Source organism: Nycticebus coucang, chromosome 3, assembly GCF_027406575.1.
Source record: "Nycticebus coucang isolate mNycCou1 chromosome 3, mNycCou1.pri, whole genome shotgun sequence".
Taxonomy (NCBI): domain Eukaryota; kingdom Metazoa; phylum Chordata; class Mammalia; order Primates; family Lorisidae; genus Nycticebus; species Nycticebus coucang.
The window spans coordinates 158,088,372-158,113,840 of NC_069782.1; the positions used below are offsets into that span (position 1 = coordinate 158,088,372).

The 25,469-nt window shown below is 46.3% G+C and overlaps 2 protein-coding genes across 8 annotated transcripts in view; one reads left to right on the forward strand and one right to left on the reverse strand.

Annotated features, from left to right (window-relative positions):
* Window positions 1-5,248, reverse strand: part of C3H10orf143 (chromosome 3 C10orf143 homolog) — a 30,780-nt gene extending 25,532 nt beyond the window's left edge. For 3 of the 4 annotated variants that reach the window (XM_053584317.1, XM_053584318.1, XM_053584320.1), the window contains exon 1: window positions 5,152-5,248. In XM_053584317.1, the coding sequence (XP_053440292.1) occupies window positions 5,152-5,220 (69 nt within the window). In that variant the 5' untranslated portion in view covers window positions 5,221-5,248. The remainder of the gene's footprint in view (window positions 1-5,151) is intronic. The other variant, XM_053584319.1, reaches the window with a different exon arrangement.
* Window positions 1-25,469, forward strand: part of GLRX3 (glutaredoxin 3) — a 162,007-nt gene that overhangs the window by 105,010 nt on the left and 31,528 nt on the right. For 2 of the 4 annotated variants that reach the window (XM_053584314.1, XM_053584316.1), the window contains exon 2: window positions 22,052-22,119. Coding sequence is in view for 2 of the 4 variants with exons in the window: in XM_053584312.1 (XP_053440287.1) it covers window positions 22,025-22,119 (95 nt within the window). In the remaining 2 variants the exon portion in view is untranslated. Of the gene's footprint in view, window positions 1-21,981; window positions 22,120-25,469 lie in introns of those variants that run through there. The other 2 variants (XM_053584312.1, XM_053584313.1) reach the window with 1 other exon arrangement.

Sequence of the window (25,469 nt, forward strand, 5' to 3'; positions counted from 1 at the left end):
ATCTATCTATCTATCTATCTATCTATCTATCTATCGACAGAGAGTCTGACTCTGTTGCCCTGGGTAGAGTGCTGTGGTATAATAGCTCACAGCAACCTCAAACTCTTGGGCTCAAGGGATGCTCTTGCCTCAGTCTCTGGAGTAGCTAGGACTACAGCCATCCACCACAACGCTCCGCTAGTTTTCCTATTTTAAATACAGACAGGGTTTCACACTTGCTCAGACTGCTCTCCAACTCCTGAGTTCAAATGATTCACCCAGCTCAGCCTCCCAGAGTGCTAGAATTATAGGTGTGAGCCACCCTGCCCAGCCAAGAAACTCACTTTAAAGATACTAATAGGTCACAACTAAAAGGATGTGGGCTCGGCACTCGTAGCACAGCAGTCACAGGTCAGCCACATACACTGAGGCTGGTGGGTTTGAAACCGGCCCAGGACAGCTAAACAACAATGACAACTGCAACAAACAATAGCCAGACCATGTGGCAGACGCCTATAATCCCAGCTACTTGGAAGGCTGAGGCAAGAGAACTGCTTAAGCCCAAGAGTTTGAGGTTGCCGTGAGCTGTGACAGTACAGCACTCTACTGAGGGTGATGTAGTGAGACTCTGTCTCAAAAAATAAATCAGTAAATAAAAGTATGCAAAAAAGATACACAATATTGACATAATCAGAAAATAGCTAGAATTGCTAAATTAATGTCAGATCAAGTAGATTTCAAGTAAAAAATATTAGTAGGGATATAAAAGAAGCTATCATCATGATAAAGTCAATTCATCACTAGGAAATAAAATTCATCAACGTTTACAGATCTAATTACAGAGGCTTGAAATACATGGGGCAAAAACTAACAGAACTGTCAGGAGAAACAGAAAAATCCACAGCTGTGTTCACAAATTTCAATGCTTTCTCACAAAAATTAATCGAATATGAAGAAAATCATTAAAGATATAAGATTTAAACCAAACTATCAAACAACCTGATTTGACAATTTAGAACTTTTCACTCAAAAATAGCAGAATATAATAGCCGGGCATTGTGGCAGGAGCCTGTAGTTCCAGCTACTTGGGAGGCTGAGGCAAGAGAATCGCTGAAGCCCAGGAGTTGGAGGTTGCTGTGAGCTGTGTGAGGCCACGGCACTCTACCCAGGGCCATAAAGTGAGACTCTGTCTCTACAAAAAAAAAAAAAAAAAAAAATAGCAGAATATACATTTTTTCAATGTGGACTATATTTGGGGCAATAAGAGAAGTCTCAATAAACTTAAAAGGATTCAGGTCATACAAAGTATGTCCTCTGACCAAAGAGGAATAAATTTAGAAAACAGTAACAGAAAGATTTCTAGAAAATCCCCCAATATTTGGAAACTAAATAACACATTTCTAAATAATGCACCAAAGAAGGGTTCAAATGAAAAATTATAAAGTATTTTGAACTGAAAAAAACAAATTATATAAAAATTTATATTAAAGAAATATATAGGAAATTTATAGCACCAAATACCTACATTAGAAAAGATAAAAGTTCTCAAACCAATAATCTCAGGTTCCATCTTAGGTAGAAAAAAAAAGAGAGCAATGAAACCCAAAGTAAATAGAAAAAAAGAAATAGTGAATATGTGAGTGCAAATTAATAAGATAGTAAATAGAAAAGCAAAAGACTGGGAGGCCGAAGCAAGGGAATCACGTAAGGCCAGGATGTCAAGACAGCCTGTGCAAAAGAACAAAGACTTGTCTCTACAAAAGTAAGAAAAACAGAAAAGCAAGCAGACACGGTAGACACTCTAAATCATAAAACATGTAAGTGCCAGAGGCAAGATGATCACTAAGATGATACCACTGCTCTAGCACTCTAGCCTAGGAAACAGAGTAAGACTGTATACGAAAAAAAGAAAAAAGAGAGAGAGAGAAGAAAAGAAAGAAAGAAAAAAAGAAAAGAAAAACAATAGAGTAATTTAAGAAAACAGTAAAACTTGGGAAGACATCCCACCCAGGTTCATGGATAAGACTTATTATGGTTAAGAGTCATAGTCGCCAAATTAATCTACATATTCAAAACAACTCCTATTAAAATCTCAGCTGACTTCTTTACAGAAATTGGCAAACTGATCCTAAAATTCATACAGACATTCAAGGGACCCAAAACAGCTAAAAACAATGTGGAAAAAAGAACTAAGTTTGGGGCGGCGCCTGTGGCTCAGCGAGTAGGGCGCCGGCCCCATATGCCGAGGGTGGCGGGTTCAAACCCAGCCCCAGTCAAACTGCAACAACAAAAAAAATAGCCGGGCGTTGTGGCGGGCGCCTGTAGTCCCAGCTACTAGGAAGGCTGAGGCAAGAGAATCGCGGAAGCCCAGGAGTTAGAGGTTGCTGTGAGCCGTGTGACGCCACGGCACTCTACCCGAGGGCGGTACAGTGAGACTCTGTCTCTACAAAAAAAAAAATAAATAAAAAGAACTAAGTTTGTGCTAGCATTCTGGGAGGCTGAAACAGGAAGATCCCTTGACCTCAGGAGTTTGAGACCAGCCCGAGCAAAGCAAGACCCTTATCTCCACTAAAAACAGAAAAATGAGTCAGCATTGTGGCTGGCACCTGTAGTCTCACCTATTCAGGAGGCTGAGACAGGAGGATCACTTGAACCCAGGTTGCTAAGAGCAGGCTGATGCCACTGCATTCTAGCCTGGGCAACAGAGTAAAAGTCTATCTCAAAACAAACAAACAAACAAAGTTGGGGGACTCATATTTCCAGATTCCAACACTTACTACAAAACTGTAGTACTCAAGACACCAAGACACTGTGGCCCTAACACAAAGACAGACTGGTCAGTGGAAGAGAAGTGACAGTCCAGAGAAAAAAATTACATTTACAGTGTAGATTTCCAAAGAGTGTCAAAGCAATTAATGGAGAGAAAATAATTGCCTTTTTAAAAAAAAAAAAGCACTGAGAAAACTCAATATCCACATGCAAAATATTGTGATTAGAATCTTATCCTTCACCATATTCAAAAATTAACTTAAACGGAACATAGATCCAAAGGTAAGAGATAAAGCTTTATGACTTAGAAGAAAACACTGGTGGTACAAGATGGGAGAACACTGCTACAAATCATATATTCCATAAGGGATTTGTATCTATAATATATAAAGAACTGTTACAATTCAATCATAAGGAAAAATAAACCAATTAAAAAATGGGCAAAGGATCTAATAGACATTTCTCCTCAGATATACAAATGGCCAAGAAGCACATGAAAACACTCTCAGCCTCGTTAGTTACCCAGGAAATGCAAATCCAAACCATAATGAGTAACACTTCACACTGACTTTGGGTGGCTATAATTTTTAAAGGACTGGGATTCAAGACCCAGTTCCACTAGCTGTGTACCCTCAGGCAGCAGATTATCCTCTCTGTACTTGGTTTTCCATATTTATATAGGAATAGAATGTTGTTGTGATAATCCACATGGTAACTAATGACTTGGTGACTAGCAGTGTTTGCCACGGTGGCAAGACATAGAAAACCCAGCACAGCCTAACCAGATCTCTTGTTCTCCACAGCTCCCCTCCACCGGGGACAGAAGCACTGCCCCTCCAGGTGCTCCCATCCACCTACGGCGTCACCCTCCTCTCACACTAACCTGCCACATCCACTCCGTCAGCACATACCCTGCCACCCTACTTTCACCGACACACTGCTCTCTTGTGCAAGTCTATGCCACCTCTAGTCTGACAGACACACTCCGCTGCCCTAGCCCTGCCTCCCTGCCTGCACTCTGACCACCCCCTTTCATGTTCAATGGAGCAGTGGAGTAGTGAGCTTTTAAATGTCCACACCAGCAGGTCATTTGCCTGTTGGCTCTCTTACTGTCTGGCAGCACTACAGTGGTTAGCGAGCTTTGACAATGCAGATGAGGACCACACCCGGGGATGGTGTGGGGGGAACGAATCTAGATCCCTGGATGTCCCTTGATCTGGGCACCACCAGCCCTACAGCTATATTTAGGGACCCTGGGTTTTACCACACAGGATTGCTCACCTCCATGAGGCTATGTGTGTGTGTGTGGGGGGGGAAGAGATCAAACTTTCACCTTGTTTTTGCCAGTGTGGTTGAAGTCTTGTTACAGAACCCTGACCTGTACTCAGGTAACATAACAACTGGTGACCCGGAGATAGGGTGTGGCTGTGACACACGCTGCACTGGCTTCACAGTCAGGCAGTGGGTAGTGAGGAAACGGATGGTGCAGGGCAGAAAGCTAGTCACTCCTGCTACACAAGTAACATCTGAAACAATGTTGCCTGCATTAATTTGGATGACAGATCCTGCACTTACGAAACCTGCAGCTCTAAAAGATGCAGGTAGGAAAAAAGCAAAGGCTGGGAATGCTGCTGCCTGTTTAACACCAATCTTGCCAAGGTCTATGAAATATATGGGGTTGAGTAGGAACTAGCCAATCTGCAAGCAGTTCTGCTGAGAAGCTCTGTCCTCCGGGCTATCAGTCCTGATCCTCCAGGACTCCTTTTAGTTCCTCTAAAATGCTAAGCTCTTTCTTTTTCCAGTATTTTTCTCAGCTCCCAGCATGCCTACCCCAGTCATCCTCAATTCTCACTGAGATCTGACTTACGCACCACCACCGCTTATCTTGTTTCGAGCCTCCGGTGTCACCCTCTGCAAGTATTCAAACCAAGCAGCACTGACACTCCGGCTAGCCGGCTCAGTAGCCGAACCTGAGTTCCCTCCCAGTGCACCTGTCCCCTTACACCTAGCCCAGCGCCGGGCACGCGGCAGGCGCTCAGCGAGCGAGTGACTCAAAAACATTGAAGGGCACACAGCAGGACCTACACACCACGCATGAGAGGGATTGCAAGGAGTCCCCATGCAGATTTTAGGGACCCCGAGTTCAGAGTCCTTGTTAGTTCAAGGGTCTGGCGGCGCTCGGGTTCGGCATCTCTGCGCAGGTGCACGGACGGAGGCGGCGGGAGGGCGGGGAAATGATGCACCCACTGCAGGCCCCGCCCACTGACTGCAGCCCCGCCCAGGCGGCGCCGGCCAGGCCTCCTCACGCTAAGGGCTGCCCCGGGAGGCTCGAAGCCGGGTGAGGCCCCAGTGCAGTTGGGGAATCACCCTCCCGTTCCTAACGGTCAGGTTCCGGGGGCTCACCAGGTCCCCCGGAACCTGCAACTCCTCCGGCCTCCGCCGTCGCCACCGGCCCAGCACCAGTCGATCCATGAGGCCTCACGCCTGAGCCCGCCAGGCAGCTCAGGCCCCGGCAGGCACCGGCGCGCGCCACGCCCCCTTCCGCACGTGGCCCGGGGGAGCCAATGAGGAGTTGGGGGGCGGGACGCTGCGAAGAGCGCGCGAGTTCTGAGGCGAGGGCCGCAGGCAGGATTAGCGGAGACCAGAGTCTTACAAGCATGAGGGACGGTGGGGAAGTAATCCGTTTGTCCTAGGTCATTGTTTCGCAAAGAGGATCCGGTTTGTCGCTTGTACGTTAACAGAATTAACCGTGGGGCGCCGAAGAGCCCATTCTTTCAGAATCCCGGCACGCTTGGACTGCAGCCTCAGGATCTGCGAGGGGAGCGCCCGCCTCCTCTCTTGTGATTGGTCGCTGGTCCCCTCGGCAGACTTTTTCCTGTGGTTGGCTGATAGATAGCAAGGCGGGCCAGTCAGGATGGGTGCGGCTGCGGGTGCCTCTGGGAGTTGTAGTCCCGGGAGGCCGTCTCGCTTCTGGCTGGGATCGGCTGTGCAGCGCGGGGAAGGCGCGGCGCTCTGCATCCAGCCAGTCCTAAGCAATGCTATTTCAATGGGTTGTTGTTTGGGAGGCCCCGGAGGCAACTCTGTAGGCTGAAAGGCCCTCTGGCAGGCGCAGAGCTGCCAGGGCAGTCCGACAGCGCTAAAGGGGAAACTGAGGCCCAGAGAAGCGAGGCCACTGTCAGGAGCGTGGGCGACCGAGGCAACGCCGGGGTCGCGGTGCCTGAACAGTTGTCCCGCGGCCGCTGCCGTGGGGGAGCCCGCCAGCCCTCTCCGGGCAGCAGGCGGTCCGGTCCAGTCGCCTGGCCCATCGCTGTGCGGAATGGGTTAAGGTCCTCCCGCCGAACCATGGAGCTCCAAGTAGCTCCTCTTCAAAGCGCCCATCCGGCCTTTTCTTGGTGAATTGAAATACGGCAGTCATTTGCCCATGATTGGCTGAGAGTGGATGTGTGACCTAGCTTTGGCCAGTGAGAAGTAAAGGAGGTCTGCTGGGGCAGAGTCTGGGAAGGAGTCTCCTTCCTGTTACAAAGGGAGATGGGTGGGTGGGGTTATTTTCTTTCCTGCTGTTTTTGCCGCTTGTGAGCATCCTCGAGCTGGTGCAGCCTTTTTGTCAGCATGCGGGCAGCTGGTGGGAGACGTAGTAGAAAGGAGGAAAGCACCTAGGGCCAGAACAGCTTGAGCTTCTGAACCATCCCACAACTGCTTGCCATTCTCGACTTCCTGTCCTGTCCCATTATTTGAGTAACTGCGAGATTACCATTCCACTGCAGTTGAAGCTTCCTTTGTTACAAGGGATCCTTCTTTAACCATTATGGTGAACCAGGTGAAGCCCTACTTGAGCTATTTGCTACATGATTTTCAGCACATTATGTAGCTAATTACATGTTCCTCATGTGTAAAGTATAATAATGATGACTTAGATTGTGAGGATTGTATTATGTATTTACATATAAAACGCTGAGTACTCAAGAAATGTTATAGAACAGATGTGCTACTGGTACACGTAGGACTGATAATGCCACTGCTCCTTCACAATCCCATGTGAAAACCCTCTGGGGCTGGGGACTGAGACAGGAGGATGGCTTGTGCCAGGAGATCTGGGCTGCAGTGCACTGTGACTGTCAGATGTCTGCACTGCGTTCTGCATCAAAATGGTGACCTGGGATTGGAGGACCACTAGGTTGCCTTGTGCCAGCCGAAGTCAGGAGAGGAGCAGGTCAGAATTTGCCCTCTGATCAATATGGGTTTGTGCACTAATGCCACTGCATTCCAGCCTGGGCGACAGAGCAAGACTCTGCCTCAAAAAAAGAAACAAACACTAAAGAAACAAACAAAAAAAACCTCTTGGGGCCAGATATGTTTTTGGAGTTCAGAATTTTTTGAATATACTGTAATTTATGAAACACCTCCATGAGGATCTGAGACAATGTTCTGTAATCAATATTTCTACAGCAGAAATGTGTGAATATTCACAAATACTCACCCTAGGTAGGTAAGTAGGATATATAAAGATTAAAATAGACTTGTATTAGTTCAAGTGAGTTTGCTACAAATGTGGGGAAAAGCTAATGATTTTTAGAACCTTTTGTATTTTAGAATTGAAAATAAGGAACTGTTGTGGACCTGTATGATTACCTTTACTTTTTAAAAAAATATTTTATTTTTTATTTTATTTTTTGCGGTTTTTGGCCAGGGCCGGGTTTGAACCTGCCACCTGTAGTATATGGGGCCAGCACCCTACTCCTTGAGCCACAGGTACTGCTCCAATTACCTTTACTTTTTTTTGTTTTTTTGAGACAGAGTCTTACTATATCACCCTCGGTAGAGTGCTGTGGTGTCACAGCTCACGGCAACCTCAAACTCTTGGGGTTAAGCAATTCTTTTGCCTCAGAATAATAAATATTTTTAAGAGACACATTAAACCAAAAAAGAAAGAAGTAAAGAAAAAACAACAAGCATGGGCTAGGATGTGAAGAACTTGGATCCCTTGTGCATGGCTTGTGGAAATGTAAAATTCTATAGCCACTGGGGAAACAGTATGATGTTTTGTCAAAAAATTAAAATTACGGGTGGCGCCTGTGGCTCAGTGAGTAGGGCGCCCGCCCCATATGCCGAGGGTGGCGGGTTTAAACCCAGCCCCGGCCAAACTGCAACAAAAAAAAAAATAGCCGGGCATTGTGGCGGGCGCCTGTAGTCCCAGCTACTCGGGAGGCTGAGGCAAGAGAATCGCTTAAGCCCAAGAGTTAGAGGTTGCTGTGAGCCGTGTGACGCCACGGCACTCTACCCGAGGGTGGTACAGTGAGACTCTGTCTCTACAAAAAAAAAAAAAAAAAAAATTAAAATTACTAGGCTGGGTGAGGTGGCTCATGCCTGTAATACTAGCACTCTGGGAGGCTGAGGCTGGTGGATTGCCTGAGCTCACAGGTTCAAGACTCCGTCTCTAAAAAATAGCCAGGCATTGTGGCAGGCGCCTGTAGTCCCAGCTACTTGGGAGACCGAGGCAAGAGAAGAGCTTGAGCCCAAGAGTTTGAGATTGCTGTGAGCTATGACACCCCAGCACTGTACCAACGGTGACAAAGCGAGACTCTGTCCAGAAAAAAAAGAAAGTTAAAATTACCATATGAGCCAGCAATTCCTCTTTAAGGTATATTCATAAGATAATCAAGGACACAAAACAAATATCGTACACTTGTGTTTATAGCAGCATTAATAATGACAGCCAATGGGCGGTGCCTGTGGCTCAAGCAGTAGGGTGCCGGCCCCATATGCCAAGGGTGGTGGGTTCAAACCCAGCCCTGGTCAAAAAACTGCAAAATAATAATAATAATAATTAATAATAATAACAATATAATGACAGCCAAAAGGCAGAAGCAACTCAACTGTCCATCAATGGATGAATGTATAAATAAAATGTGGCATATCTATACAATGGAATATTATTTAGCCTTAAAAAAGAAGGAAATGCTATAACGTGGATGAAACTTGAAGATATTTATACTAAGTGAATAAGCCATTCACAAAAAGTCAAATACTGTGTGATTCCACTTGGATGAGATATTTGGAATAGCCAAATTCACAGAAAGTAGACTGGTGGTTGTCGGGGGCTGAGAGGAGGGGTAATGGGAAGTTAGTGTTTAATGGGTACAGAGTTTCAGTTTGGGAAGATGAAGTTCTGGAGGTGAAGGATTGGTGGTGATAGTTGCCTAACATTGTGAATATAGTTAACACTCCTATAAATTGCATACCTAAAAATAAGGTGGCAAATTTTATATTATGTATATTTTAGCACAATAAAAAATAAATACTTCACTGGGAAAAGTTGTTTTTCCATGCACCACTGTCCACTGTGCATACCAGGGGAAGTAGCTCTCAGGGCAAGGTGATTTCCAATTTGCCAATTTCCAGCACCTGAACGGCTTCTTCAACTTCCAAATCCCTTCCCGTTTTTGATGTGGAGGCTGAGGCAGGAGGATCGCTTGAGCCCAGGAGTTGGAGGCAGCAGTGTCCTGTGATGTAGCCTGCTGCACTCCAGCCTGGGCAGTATGGCAGACCCCATCTCCAAAAAATAAAATAAAAGTTGGTTTGATAATAACGGTACTACCTTAACAGGATGCTGTGAATTTTAAGATACTGTCTGTGGCTGTGGAGCAGTAAGTGCTATACGAACCTCCCTCCTTCCACAGGCCAGTGACTTCTTTTAAAAATTACTACATCTGCTCGTGTTGCTGAGATGGAGAAGACAACATATGTAAAGTCAGCACAGAGTTTGGCATGCAGTAGGTGTTTAATAAGTACTCCTTCCCTTTTTGTTCTGTTATTTAAAAATTCCCAGTACTTCTTGGCACAAATATAAGGTTATCTTCTATCTTTGACATTCAGTTTTCTTAGCTATTATACTAACAACAATCGATGGTTATCATTGTTAATAACCTGGAAAACCTTTCCCCTCAGCCACACCTGGTTTGTTCCTTCTTGTTTTCCAGATTTTGATTAAAACATCCTCTACCCCATAGGACCATGTCTGACCACCCAGAGCACAGCAGCCACCCGTACTCCTGCCTGACCCAATTCCAGTGCCTATGGCACCTGTCTAGTTCTCTTTTTTGCTGATTGATGTTGCGGTAACTCCAGCCCTGCTCCCCCAGGGCGTATTCTGTGCTCTGAGAGCCACCACACAGTAGGCACTCGGGAAACCACTGTCCCAGTCCCTTGGTATCTTTGATCTCACTCAGGCCCCCGGCAGTACTGCAGGGCTACTTTGGGTTCAGATACAGAAATGGAGGCTCAGAGAAGTTACTCATTGTGCCCAGGGCTACAAACGATTCCAGGGCAGACCTGAATTCAAACAGCATCTGCTGGGGTTCTTGCCTCCTGCTGCCCTGTGGCCCTGGCCTTCAGTTACCTGAGTGAAGCCTCCTTGTCAGGCTGCAGCCCACCGTAGCTCTGTCAGTTCCCTAAAGGGCTTATGGGAGTGGCCAGGTGCGGCTCTCCCTGTTCTGTCTTTCTGAAGAAGCCTGGGTGTGGCGTGTTCCATTAAAGGCTGGCATCCTAAGGGCTGGCAGGGGCTGTCTCCCATTCCCTTCCCTGCCACCCCCCCTCTCCCTGGCGTGGAGCTGGCCGGGGCCTCCCCTGAGCAGGAGCCCCTCGCACTCCAGACCTCTCTTCATCCCACATCACCCGCCACCTCTGTCTTCCTGCTGCTCCTGTTCCCCTCAGTGCTCAGTGTCAGCCAGTGTCATCACCAGGGTGGGGGATACGGGGACTCTCCGGTCTGGCTCAAGTTTGCGGCTCTGATCAGTCCTAGAATTTGACCGCCTGGACAATCTACCCCCTTTCGATGGTGCTGTCTACACTTTCTTGCCTGGACTTGCCACGGGAGCTCAAGTGATCTGTGTTGATCTGTGTGACTTCATGCTCAGCACAGGTGGGCCCAGAGAGGGCACCCAGAGCAAGGCCGGTGACAGGTGAGATAGCACTCAGCTGTGCGGTATCTGCTCACACCAGGCCCTAGGGAGAGCCTCCAAGCGAGGGTGCTTCTACCCTCTGCTCCCGTGGCTACTGCTCATGTTGCTGAGTAACAAGGCTCCGGTGGGGTGTTAAGTAGGACAACAAAACCATAAGAATGCAGAATGTCCATGGTCCACTTCTCATCTTTCTAATGATGTATTTATACTAAGGAGGAGCTGAGGAGAGTGGACAGAGGGCCTGAAGCTCGGCTGCCCGGAGGTCCTTACCTTGAGCCTCAGTCTTCAGCTCAGTCCTCTCCCTGCAGACAGGTGGAGGTTCTATCCCAAGAGCATTAGACTCTGAAGGACCCATTTCTTCCTGAAAGGCCAGCCACAAGCTTGTTTTGATCAGAGTCTTGGTTTTATTTGTTCCAATTAGTCTGTGTTTTCTTTTGTGGCAAGACTTAGGGTAAGATTTTCTGAATGTAATATTTGTAACAATCCCAGAATACCACAGTGGCAAAAACAAAGTAACAACACGCTGTTTTCAACTTTCAAGATACAATCTTTACCCGCAAACCTTGTGCTCTAAGCCTGTCCCCTGAAGTATTTTCTGAAGCTGTGAATGTGTTCTTTAGGGATGACCAGAAACAGGTAATTATTTAATATTGAAAGAATTTATGACCAGTGCAAATGAGAGATGTGTGTGATACCCTGTAATGTATACGCCCAAATCCATCCCATAATGTAACCGTGAACAGTTGCTACTTACAGAAGGCAAAGATTTTAGTCTGCCATTTTGTACTTTCTTCATAGATGCTGTAGATAATTAAAATATTAATAAACCACAAACGTGCCTTCCAAAGTCAACAGTTTATGTTTGAATGGGAAGTCTTAATTCTCCCTCGTTTTAACCTATCCCTGCTTCTAATAGCTTGGTAATATTTGCTAAACGCCGTGTACCATGTGCTTCCCATCTTATGCCCTTTTTCAACAATAGATTGAAATTTTAACATGATGTTTTATATTTCATCCTAAATTTTTTTATTTTCAAGGGTATGAAGTCACATTGGTTATGTTTGGTAATCCATTTTTGGCATGTATTTTCATATAAATTATAGTGTGTTTTTGCCTCTCAGTTCTCACAACATAGTAAAGGGAGAGCGCAGCATGTGGAAATATGACTGATGCTACAATAGTGTGTGGGTAGGAAATAATAAGGATTATAAATGACTCCTTAGGTATAGAAAATAAGGGGAGAAGACTTATTGGGGAGAAGTAAAAAAGCTTGCTCTCTTTATGCACAGCTGAAAGAAGGCACCGGGAAAGATATATTACTCTTCACCTTTTTTTTTTTTTTTATTTCTAAGGGGGTTTTTATTAACCCCTTTTTATCAATCAAAATAAATTGATTGCCAGTGAATGCAATATTTTCTGACTATTTGAAATTATGAAACAAAAGCAAAGACATGCAAACTCATATACTACATTTTCTGATAAATAAGAGACAAACCTCCTCCAAAGGGACTGTTAAATAGTGTTAAGGATTTTTATATTCATCCCTTAAAAAAGAGCATTTTATTTAAGAGTAGGATTAGGTCTTGGGATCTGTTTGGAGTTGGACTTCACCCTGCTGTGTTAGTGGCCATGTATTCTACAGCACTGTTATTTAATGTATATATCCCATCATAAAAGGACACATTTTTGTAGGGCAAAAAGGGTTATGGCTGGTAACCGCCCAGTCCTGGGTGAGGAGTGACAGAACAGCCTGATTGAAGAGGAGAGAAAACCGGGTGGCCAGGAATGCATTTCTGATTCCCTTCCTAAAGACTGGGTTTGGGCCAGCGAGTTGGCTCACACCTGCCTTAGCCCCAGCTCCTTGAGAGGCTGAGCCTAAGAGATTGAGATTGCTGTGAGCCAGGCTGATGCCACAACACTCTAGCCTGGGTGACAGAGTGAGACTCTGTCTCAAAAAAACCACCACCCACCAAAGAGGGGTTCTGATGACTGACAGCTATGAGGCAGTGATACAACTATAAAATAAAATTGTCAACCAAATTGGTGACAGAATCTCTCTTGGTTCTCACTGTTCTGGGAATAAGGCCAGAGAGTTTAAACAAACAAATTAAAAAAGGACTAAAACAGCAATTTCGGCTCGGTGTCTGCGGCTTAAGTGGCTAAGGCACCAGCCACATACACCTGAGCTGGCAGGTTTGAATCCAGCCCGGGCTTGCCAAACAACAACAGCTGCAACCAAAAGATAGCTGGGCGTTGTGGCGGGGGCATGTAGTCCTAGTTACTTTGGAGGCGGAGGCAGGAGAATTGCTTGAGCAGTGATGCCATAGCACTCTACCCAGGGCGACAGCTTGAGGCTCTGTCTTGAAAACAAAACAAAACAGCAATTTTGAAGACAGGGCCCATAGCTGCCCCCACCACATGGTGGGGTTGAGGAGGAAGGTGGCAGGCTGGGATATCCCTGGGTCCATGGGATCCTCTGCCTCAGGCCCCTGCCGCCTGCTGTCAGCCTGACTTCCAATGGTCAGTTGGCCAGAGGTGGTCCAGCAAGGCTCTGTCCTTCAGGTCCATGTTAGGTCCCACATCTGTCTCCCATCATTGGAAGGAGACTTTCTTCCTATATTTCCTGTGATTAATGCCTTAGGAATTTCAAATATCAAAAGATTTAAAAGAGATATTTCTTCTGATTAAAATTAAGCGTGTTTCATATGAACGAGCAAGTAATAGTTGTGAACGCAAACTAGGCTAATATGGAGTTGCCACTAAGTTTTTACTTTATTCTCATGCAATTAGCTACTTTATCATGAGAACATTACCCTATTGATGGATTTATTTATTTATTTATTCATTCATACATACTACTGGGCAATAAAGGCCTGTGCATTCCTCAAGAATCAAGGTTTCCTTTTTTTTCTTCCTTATTTGTTTCGTTTTTGAAAGAGGAATTTAAAGTCAGCAGTTATTTTACAGAAAAAAAATCCCAGCCATTTAAATCCAAGGTGGGCATTCCAGTCTAGAAACAATATGAACTGTGAATCTGTTCAGAGTTTGAAGCAGATGCAAATTCATGCATTGTCCACAGTTATTTTATAGTTCCATCACCTTCCGGAAATTGTCCCTGGGCTTGATTTACAGCACTTGCTGGTCGGGGTGGGGGCTCCCAGAGCTGAGTGATTAGGGCCCAGGAGAATGACACACTCCTGCCAACTGGGCTTTGGGCAAGGGGAGGCATTGGTGGTGGACGGAATTCACGCAGGGTGGATGGGCAAGTCTGGAAGACATGCAAGAATGTCTAGAAGGCTCAGCACAGTGGTCAGAGTTCCTTCTTCCTGTACCTGGGGGGAATGTGGCTGTCACTTTTCTGGAGGATGAGGAGAACAGCAAGGAAGTTAACTGGGTGTGGCAGATGTCTAAGACTATTCTGTCCAGGTGCAGTGGCTCGTGCCTGTCACTGGGAACAGTGCATGGCTTGAGATGGGGTATTAGAGACCAGCCCGGGCAACTCAGCGAGACCTTGTGGTGGCTCACGCCGATAGTCCTGGCTACTTGGGAGGCTGAGGCAGGGGAATCACTTGAACCCAGGAGTTTGAGGTCGCTGTGAGATGGGCTGATGCCACTGCACTCTAGGCAACAGGGACTCGGTTTCAGAAAAAAAAAAAAGAGAAAATATGCCATTGCATAGATACATACACGGTAATTATGTTTACTCTGTGACCAAAAAATATTATTGAATATGTGTGGGGCAATTGGGTAAATATTGATGTGTGGAAATCTATGTGCAAGGGACAGCATGTGGAGTGCTCCTTCCCCACCCCCACATGTACTAGCATGCATGCATAGCCATGCGTGTACACTGGTGTGCGTTCATGTGTACAGCACGGGGTAGATCTTACATGATCCCAAATGCACACCAGACTGAAATGAGAAAGGGCAGGAAGTGTTAAACGTTCACAGGTCAGGTTTGGGATAGATGGGCAGTGCCCCCACAGATCCTGTATCAGCTGGTGTTCCTTCTCAGTGGCCTCTCGAGGTTGAAGAAATAAATCACTCAACAAAGGCCACTCCTTCCTTCACCAGCCTGAAGAGGTGGCTAATGCCACCTACAGCCGGGAAACTGGCTCTACATGCTGTGCCCAATTCACACCTGGGCTGGGTTGGAAAGAGATTACAGTTTATGGCAGAGGATGGAAAATGGACAGCCAGCACTCAGGAAGGGTTTTGTTTTTTTTCCCTGACAAGTTGTAAGCAATTAAAAACATGTTTAAAAATTATTTTAACTAAAAAATGTTTGGAGACTGCAGCAATCAGGTTAAAATTTATGAACTACATTTCTTATAAATGCATTTCTTCAAAACAATGCCTTTTGGAATATAATCACATTTTTTTTTTTTTTTTCTGGATGGTGGCCTGACGGACATTCAACCCAAGGCTAGATTCCGTTAGTGGGGACACACTTACCTGGGTGGTCTTATCTTTTTAGGGGAAACGGGATTATTGTGAAACCATCAGGTAGCACATACTTCTGAAAAGAAATGGAATGTATTTTTATTGGCAGAGCCAGGATGAAGTATGTCTTGAAATCTGTTTTACAAATAAACTTGCACATAAATTGTCCATTCACTGCTTGGAAATCTTTTTTCTGCATTTGAAGAGCTGTCAGAGGTCCCTAATAAACAGTGAGTCTTATTTAGTTTACTGGATATGTAATTCTTCTTTTCTTTGAAAATAATTATTTTTCAAGCAAGTGCAACAAAAATACAACCAATAAAAATCCAGCTATGACAGCATAAACAACCTTTATAGCAGCATATACATGGAGTGCTTCCAATAAAAGCAGGCCGCGGCAAGGGAGCCCGGGAATGAGCAGCCCGTGTTCCCAGACCAAGGCAGGGCTCCTAAGGGTTAGAGAAGAACCTTCACAGCCCACTCCCGCTTCTGGTCCTGGTTAGGGTGACAGGAGGCAGGGCCCAGGTGCCAGGGTTACCCTTGGGCCAAAGAGAAGGAAGGGGCTAGTCGTTTGGTTGGATTCCTTATCTGTTTATCTTAACCTGGTTTGTGAGAGACCCTTCCTGAGGCCCAGAAGGGACCAGAGAAGCTGCAGGGCTGTGGGTGGAAGGTGCAGGACTCCACACCTGCAGGTGGGAGGCTGTCCCCAGTGCCAGTTGTCTCTCCCCGAGGGTGGGTGGCAGGGCTGCGGGAGGTGGCCTGGAGATGGATTTGAGAGAGTCTGGTCCAGGGATTCTGCCCTGGGCCGGGTCAACCCCGTCCTGGCTGGTCTGCCCTTCCCAGCTCCCTGCCCAGGTCACCCTCGGGCCCAGGTGGGGGTGTCAGAGATCTGCATCCGGCTGGGGAGGGAGGCTCACAGGGGAAGGGGCCTTCTCCTGGGGAGCTCCGCAGCCTCAAGTTCTCAGCAGACTTAGCGGGTGCTCATTTATGCTTTTTACAGTAGCTGGAGAAGATGTTATCTCAGCTTGAGAATAGAAATTAAAATATGTGTCCTTCAGGTGCAAATCTACTGTACTTACAGTTTTACAGTTTCTCTGCAGGGGGCTCCATTAATCTTGTAACAGTGAAATTCCTAAGGAAATTAATTCCCTCCAGTTGGGGATATTCTCAACTGGTCTTTGGGGGCGGAGTAATTGGAATTTAAGAGTCTCTCTTAAAAGAAAGGAAACGTTAGCCATTTTACTTGAATAACCACACTTTTAAATGCCAAGTTTTACCCATTAAAAAAAACAAAAATAAATGAAAACCCTCTCATCCTCCCTCCCTCAGCACTTTTCTGGGTTTCAAGCTTCTCTTAGGAGGGTTTACACAGACCCCCCCCCCACCCAGGGGCATCCTCTGGCAGTTTCCATCCTAACCCTAACCCTAGATCAGACAGTCCTCTCCTCTCTAGGTCATCAGGGCCCCTGTACCTGGCCACCTGCCCCCTGAGTACCTCTGGGTGCCAGGAAGGATGAGGAGTCCTCAAAAGTGCATGGATGAACTACTTCCCTGCCTGTAAATGTTACTTATCGTTACCCACAAAATAATTCCTCCTCAACCCCACCCATATCCCTTTGAAACACTCTCAGCCCCACACTGGACTTGGGCTCTCCCAGGCCAGCCTGGGTCCCACCCTGGGCTTTGGGTCCCTTCGGGCCAAGCAGGAACGCACAGCAGTCCCATGGGTCCCAGTCTGTGTTTCAGGCTGCTGCTGTGCTTAGAAAGCCCTTTCAGGGGGCGGCGCCTGTGGCTCAGAGGAGTAGGCACCAGCCCCATATACCGGAGGTGGTGGGTTCAAACCCAGCCCCCCCCCCCCCCGCCCCGGCCAAAAACTACAAAAAAAAAAAAAAAAAAAAAGAAAGCCCTTTCTGATCACCTGAGCCCACGTGTTACTGGACAGGAACAGGACTTGGCTAAAGGATGCTTACATATGGAGTCAGCAGAATAGAAGCACCCAGGATGAGCTCATGGGATGCAGGCCAAAGTCAGCACCACTATCTCGCTTTTCTGTTTTTGAACTTTTGAACTCTTGGGAGAAAGCCGGGTCTAGTGTTCTGTAATAGGCCAAACCACTGTTTCCCTCTGGGCCCTGACATGCTCAGAGGGAGAGCAAGGACTGGACTCTAGGCAGGAAGGATAGTCCTGGGGCTACCCCTCCCCTGCTGCAGGTCCAAGCAGTTCCTTAGCTACAAATGGGGGGTGGGCAGTGATGCTGTCCATATCACCAGCTCCAGGCAGTGTTTGGCGGTAAATACGGACACCCCTGTGCCAGGGCTGTGCAGGGCTGAGCACCAGATCCCAGTGTATACTGTATATCCCGGAACTCCCCAACACGGCTGGGCCAGTGCTGAGCCCAATAGTCTGTTGCTAAACTTAGAGCACTTACAGCTACCAGTCTGACCAAGGCCTGTGGATACCAATTCTGATAATACTGGGGCTCTGGAAATGAGTCCCCAAAATGAAGGCCTCAGAAAGAGCCTCAGAAGCATAGCTTTTCTGCTAATTTTCTCCTGCCCTCTTATCTCTGGCCTCTCCTAAGGCTAGATGCAGGTCCTTCCTCTCTAAGGCACTCAGAAACCAGAGAACTCCTTTTTCCCAAAGCCATCTTTAAAACCTAAAAATATTACTTTAACCCCCGCTTTTGTGTAAAAACTGGTTATAAAGATATTATCTGACCTCCCTGGTTTGACTGCAGGCAAGAGGACCCCATTCCAGACAGGTTCCTGCCCCCTACCCTGAAGGAAGGGATCCTACAGACAGAGGCCAGGGAACATCTGAACAGCAGACGGGTCTTGCTGAATTCCCTACCCATCTGTTACCAGTAGATCAGACCTTTGTGTTTTTTCCCCAATCGTGTTTCTACATGGCTGTCCATATTTTGGTCAAACCTAAATATAAAAATGGACAGTTTCCCTGTACCTTAGGTCCTTCATTCTGAAGGCTCCCAAGTCACGTAAAGCTCTGAACAAATAAACCTTATGCCTTCTCTCCTCCTATTCCTCTGCCTTTCCCAGTGATTTTTAGCAAACCTTCAGAGGGTGAAAAGGAAGTTTTCCTTTGGCTCCTACAATAACTACAAAATGGGGAGGAGGCAGAATTAGAAATGTTACCCTGGCCTTTTCATACCCTTTTCTTTCAGTAGGGAGTCTCCCGTGTACCTGGTATGTCCCATTTTCAGCAAACTCCACTTAAAGGAAAAAAAAATCAGCTTTTATAAAACAGCCCACTTGAAGGGTGATTACTGTTTTTGTTTTGTTTTGTTTTTGAGATGGAGTCTCACTTTGTCGCCCTTGGTAGAGTGCTGTGGTGTCACAGCTCACAGCAACTTCAAACTCTTGGGCTCAAATGATCCTCCTGCCTCAGCCTCCCAAGTAGCTGATTCCAGGTGCCTACCACAATGCGATGTAGAGATGGGGTCTTGCTCTTTGTTCAGGCTGGTCTCGAACTCCTGAGCTCAGGCAATCCACCAGTCTCGGCCTCCCAGAGTGCTAGGATTAGAGGCTTTAGACACCACAAGGGCCCTATTGCTTTTCTTTTTTTGAAAAGAATTCACTGCAGCACATTTCCCTCTGCATTACAACTTCATTATTTTTTAAATTACAAAAGCAGTCCATATTCTTTGAAAACAGGAATGACACAAAGAGTAAATAAGTACAAAGTGAAGGATCTTTCTCTAAGCCTCCTCTGCTTCCGCTCCCTGAGGGCAGGCTCTCCTAAGGTGGGGCTTCCCTCTGGAGACCTTTCTCTAGTCTACATTCAGCTATATGGTTATGTTTCATTTGCAGATATTTCTATGTAAATTAAACATAATTCTATGTTAAAAATAGGACTTGGAGTATATATCTCATTTTCCCCTGTCCTGCTGCATTTTTTCCATAGTAAACTCTAAGGCAGCAGCAGTCAACCTGTGAGTTGCAATCCACAGGACCTGTATTAAAGGGCCGTGGCATTAGGAAGGTTGAGAAGGTATTATTTACAGGTAGTCTTTTGTTTTTTAAAAAACTAAACTTATTTGAAAATAACTGTAGATTCACACGCAGTTATAAAAAATAACTGAGAGAAATTGTGTACACTTTTCCCCAATGGTAACATTGTACAAAACTGTAATATAATATCACATCCAGGAATGTTGATATCACACACAATCCACTGATTTTTCCCAGTTTCTTCAGTTTTACTCATATGTGTGTGTGTGTTCTGAGTCAGAGTCTTACTTTGTCATTTTGTCATTTTCGCTAGAGTGCTGTAGCATCACAGCTCACAGCAACCTCAGACTCGTGGGCTTAAGCAATTCTCTTGCCTCAGCCTCCCAAGTAGCTGGGACTACAGGTTCCCACCACAATGCCTGGCTATTTTTATTTTTATTTTTTTTGGTTTTACTGATCAAATTCTTTTTTTCTTTTTAATGTTGGGGATTCATTGAGGGTACAATAAGCCAGGTTACACTGATTGCAATTGTTAGGTAAAGTCCCTCTTGCAATATGTCTTGCCCCCATAAAGTGTGACACACACCAAGGCCCCACCCCCTCCCTCCATCCCTCTTGCCTGGCTATTTTTAGAGACCAGGTCTTGCTCTGGCTCAGGCTGGTCTTGAACCTGTGACTCAGGCAATCCACCCCTTCCAAGTGCTGGGATTACAGGCATCAGCCACTGCACCTGGCCATATGCATGTATTTAATCTACACAATTTTATCACATGTTTAGGTTTGTTTACCTACCAATACAGGCAAGATGCAAAACAGTTCCTCATGGTTTTCCTTTTGCATTTTAAAATGAAATTTGCTGGCTGGCATTGGCTCAAGCATATAATACCAGCACTCTCGGAGGCTGAGGTGGGTGGATCTGCTGAGCTCGGGAGTTCAGAGACCAGCCTGAAAAAATCAAGACCCCATTTCTACTAAAAATAGAAAAACTGGGGTCTTGATTTTCTCAGGCTGGTCTCTGAACTCCTGCTGTGAGCTGTGTGACATCATGGCACTCTACCGAGGGCGGTAAAGTGAGACTCTGTCTATACAAAAAAAAAAAAATAGAAAAACTGTTAGCTAATTGCTCTAGAGAAAGCCCCTCCCCCAGAAAAGCCTCTCCTACTTTCTACACCAAAATTATAACTATGGCCTGCCCCTAACGCCTCTTCCGGCCAGGGTAGTAACTCCTTATTGGCTATTCTACCCTCCCATCACCGTTCTAAGACTTCCCCCAAGCGAACCTATACAGCTCTCTCCCCGCCTCTCTTTCTCCCTCCCTCTCTCCCCCTCTCCTCTTTCTGTCTCTCCTCTCTCTCTCCCTGCCCCCTTTCCTCTTTTTCTCCCTTCTCTCTCTCCTTTTCTCTCCTTCTTGGTGCTGTTCTGCAGCATCCCTCCCTCGCCAATAAAAACCTTTCCTACAAGCCTTGGTGGTCTGTGAGATCTTTGCTGGTGGATTGCCCCCCCTTTCAAAAACTATCTGGGCATACCTATAGTCCCGGCCCAAGAGTTTGAGGTTGCTGTGGGCTGTGATTACACAGCACTCTATCTCAAAAAAGTCTCTAGTGAGACTCTATCTTAAAAAAAAAAAAGGAATTTACCATTATTTGTAATGTATCTTTCTCAAGGTGAGGCACATAAGTAGCAGGGTTCTACTTTTAATCCCTAGACTAGTGGTGCCAAGAGAAAATATAAAGTGAGCCACAAATGAAAGTCACCTATGTAATTAAAAATTTCCTAGTAACCAAAGGTAAAACGAGGTAAATTTAACTCTAATAATACAGTTCAAAACTCAATATATCCTCAATCCTATCAACATGTAAATGATAATGTGAATATTAATAATATGATTTTTCTTTTTTCTTGTACAAAGTCTTTGAAAACTGGTGAGCCCTTATTTCAGCCAGCTTGCACGTCCTGGTGCCTGGCCCTAATCCAGGCACTGGAACAGAGACCCAGTTTGCCCTCCTCCAGAATACACAAGACAGTGTAAGAGACAAACACAGTTCTAATGCAGGAGGTAGGCTCATGGTACATGCAGGTGCAGAGGGCAGGGAACACGTAAGGAAGGCTTGTGGGCGCATGATATCAAAGCCCAGGGACAGCAGGACAGCAGGGGGAAGCCATGGCCCTCAGTGGGATGGGGAGGCGCTTTGGAAGGGGTGGCCCAAGGACAGACAACAAAAGTTGGCCTCCTTCCCAAAGCAGATGGATGCTGGGCTCTGGAGGGAAGGGAGGGTTCTGGGCTTGCTGGGGGTTGAAGTTACTAGGGGCAGGAGTATACCCAGGATCAGTGTGTGGGAAGCAGGGTGCAGAGGAAGTCACCTTAAGGTCAACATCAGGGAGATGCCCGAGGGAGCTAGAGCAGGCAGGAGGGATGCCAGGCCCTGCTGCTCCGAGGTCATAGTTGGCGACAGGTCGTGTGGGCTGCGGCAGGGGTGGCCCTGCGGGAGGGGGTGCAGGAAACGCCTGGTCAGTGTCCTGGTTCAGAGCCCTCCCAGTGCAGCCTCACCTTTACGTATTTCACTTTAAATTCCAACTTGCTAAGTGCACAGCCCAGACTTCGAGCATACACATCACACGCGAACCTTTCCCGCTACTACAGACCGTGGGTATGGCCAGAGTGCCAGGAGCTCCGGAAATCCGGAGCTCGGCAGCCAGGAGTCGAGCGACCACTCTTGCAGGGTCAGAACCCCGTGCAGGGTCAGAGCCCCGCCGGCCCCAGCGCCGGCCGCCAGCGCAGCCTCTGAGATTTCCCGGGTTCGGCGGCCCCGGGCGGGGCGGGGCTTTTCCCGCGCAGGCGCACTGCGCGCGGCGCGCCGCTCGCATCCAGCCGCCGGCGCTCGCTTGCTCCTGTCTGGCGGCGGCAGCATGGCGGCGGGGGCGGCTGATACGGCCGCGGCGGCGGCCGTGGTGGAGATCGGCTCAGCCGGGCAGTTTGAGGATCTGCTGCGTCTCAAAGCCAGGTTAGCCAGGCGGTGAGCTGCAGGGTTGAGGAGGCGCAGGCGAACGAGAGGCCCCGCCGGCGGCGGGCGGCCCGCCCTGGCCCGGCGTCTTGGCTCCCCGCTCGCCTCGGCCTCGGGGGACCCGGCCCGGCGCCGCCGCAGACTCCCCGGAGCCTTCAGCGGGGACGGACCCCAGCCGCGGGCTCCGCGGCCCGAACGGCGAGCCAGGAGGCGCTCGTCTCCGGCCTGGGCCCGGGCTGCGGTCCGATCCCCGGGGACGCGCGACCCTGCGGGCCGCTGGCCCGGACGGCCCCGGAGCGGGCGGGACGCGGTGACTCAGCCGTGCGGGGGACCCCGGCCCGCCGCGCCGCCGGGCGGGGACCGCGGCCGCCGGCTCGACCTCCCCCTGTGCCGGCTGGGAGGGTCCTGCCGGCTTGGCGTTGGCACCGTCCCCTGTCGCCTTCCTTTATGGAACGCCCCTGTCACCAAGAAAAGCCAGCTAAGGCCTCGCCGGATTAGGGAGCTCTGTCTGTTAAGATCATACTCTAATGTACACAGCTATGATTTAATAAAAAAAAAAGAAAAGAAAAGAAAAAAAAAAGATTTCATTGAAGTTCGTTAATCGTCAGCAGGTAGAGCCAGCGCCTTCAAAGTTAACCTGTTGCCGTAGACAGGACTTCCCGTGTTGTGGGCTGGGTTAGTGGAGAGTCTTTTCTGGTTTGGCGCGCCTGCTTCTCACTGTTAAGACCACAAAAGGAGGTCGGTGGGCATGCGTAGGAAACGGTTTTTTGTGGGGAAAGGAGTAATAGAAGCGTTGAATGGTGTAAATGTTCACTTGCATGAATGCTTACAGGTCGGTGCGGTATGTGAATGCTCGGTAATAGTACCGCCTCACATTGTAGACCAAGGACTGCATTGTTCGCTGAGCTGTATTTTTCTGGTAAGCCAAAGTTTAGTGTCCTGGGGCCCGGTCCTCAACTTGGCCACTTACTGGCCAGGTAACCCTTCTGCAGGTTTCTTAACCAAGCCTCAGTTCCTCAAGGTTGGAGCGGATTAGTGCCTACCTCAGGCTTGTGAGGGGTAGCCGAGCTGCTGCATGTGCAATGCTACAGTGCCCTGTCTATGTTAGCCCTGCTCGCAGGGAGCACTCAATAGATGCTGGCCCATAGCATTTATTAGGAGGGAGCAGAGTGCATTCATGGAGTTCACAGGAAGCAAACGCGTATTGACCTAAATTGAGGGCAATTTTGCTGACTGAATTAAAGGCAAGTAGTACTCTGATTTTGTAGTGGAGAGTGCACATGAGATGGGGGAGTTATCTTTGTAGAAAATGGGGAGGGGTGAGTGAAAGTTCCTGACTTCTGGTTAGCAATGCTTTGTGGAGGTGATGAAGTTAAAAGGGTTAATTAAAACAGCTCTTTTGGCATTTTAGGTTAACTGGGAAATTGTTTTAAATGAGGAGCGAAGGGATGATGTTTACCTCTTGATGGAACCTGGGTTCTAATTCATCCAAGGCATCCTCAGGCAGCATGATTTCAGAGCTCAGCAGATGTGGCCATAGAAATGAACAGAGTTTGTGTGCATTGTGCTAAACAAATGTTTTGAACTTGAAAAGACTTGCATGTGTGATTCACATTTCAGTTTTTATGCTTCATGTTTTAAACAGTCCTTAAACTATGGCAGTGGGTAAAATGTTTAAACGTAAATAACATTTGGATATATTCTTGCCCCTGGTCTGACTCACTTTGAAATGACCCAGAAAACAATACAGCCTTTTCTTTTCTTTTTTTTTTTGTGTGTGTGTGTGTGTGTGTGTGTGTTTTTGGCCGGGGCTGGGTTTGAACCCACCACCTCCGGCATATGGGACTGGCACCCTACTCCTTGAGCCACAGGCGCCACCCCAATACAGCCTTTTCTTAGTGACTAGTTTAAATGGGCATATGGGAGATGATGTGTGGTGTGTGGAGGAGCAATTCTCTGGCTTTTTTGTGAAAACAGAAACTTTTATGAATATTTAATTTTAATGCTTGTGTTGATATAGTTATTTTAAATCTACTTTACAAATCATTGCTTCTCAATTTTAAAATTTGACATAAATTGAAACTTTTCCTTAAGTCATCTAATCAGATGTTAAGTTATTGAAACTACAGCTGGTCCGTAAAGTGGGGATATACATATTCATTTGCAGAGCTGTTCAGGGGTTTAGATGTGATGTGTTTAATAAATGGTAGCTAGTGTTATCTGCAGATGAATAACTCTGGTAGCAGAATACTATAATGAAAGAAAAACAACTATTTATTGAGCACTAATTATTTTACTGATGAAGAATCAAGGTGTATTACATTGCCTAAAATCACTGGTCTTTCTCTAAATGTTTTTTTCAAATAGTACACCACTTACATGTAATCCATGCCATGTACATGACATTTTTATTTGTTTCCAGATATAGTCTTGCCTTATAATGTTGGGCCTTGTGTGCTTAGTTGAAAAATGAAAGTTAAGCATCTAAATAGGAGAACATTAAAATAAGTACTAAAATTAATATCATGCTTTAATGTTTTCAAAGCACTTAGGTATTTTTGTTTGATCTTCCCAACATCCCAGAGTGTTAGGTATTGGTGTTTCACACATGTGGAAGTTAAATTACTCTTCAAAGCTATGTTGGTAATCATGGAATGGAAACTTGAATTCAGGTTCTACGTGCAACTTTTTTTTCTTTTCTTTCTGTTATGAAGTTTGGTAACTTATTACTGTTATGAAGTTTGGTAACTTATTTCAATTTTTTAAAACTAATCATATTGTGGGCATACTGTTATGAAGTTTGGTAACTTATTTCAATTTTTTAAAACTAATCATATTGTGGGTATACTGTTATGAAGTTTGGTAACTTATTTCAATTTTTAAAACTAATCATATTGTGGGCCTTTTCCCATAGCATTAAAATTCTTTGAAAATTTGATTTTTAATGGTTTTCTAATGTTTTGTTCTGACCATTGAAAAACTATATTGTTGAGCTTTAGTTTTTTTAGTTATTTATGTAAAATAATGAGAAACTATCCACACATATAAATCTTTGCCTCGTTAATTACTTCATTAGGATAGATATTTACATATGTTTAAGAAATTTCTGAAAGGTCCCAATTTAATTTTTATTTGCAGGGATATGAAAGTGCTTCCACCATCCTTTTTTATTTTTTTTTCCACCATCCTTTTTAATCATTGAATATGAAGATTTAAACAATCCTTTATGAATTTGGTGAAAAGTGGTATCCCATCTTTAAAAACAATGGCGGTATTACAATAATAAAATGCCAGATTTGAATAGTCAGATGTGGTGAATCTGCACACACCAGGAACCACCCTGCAAAGCA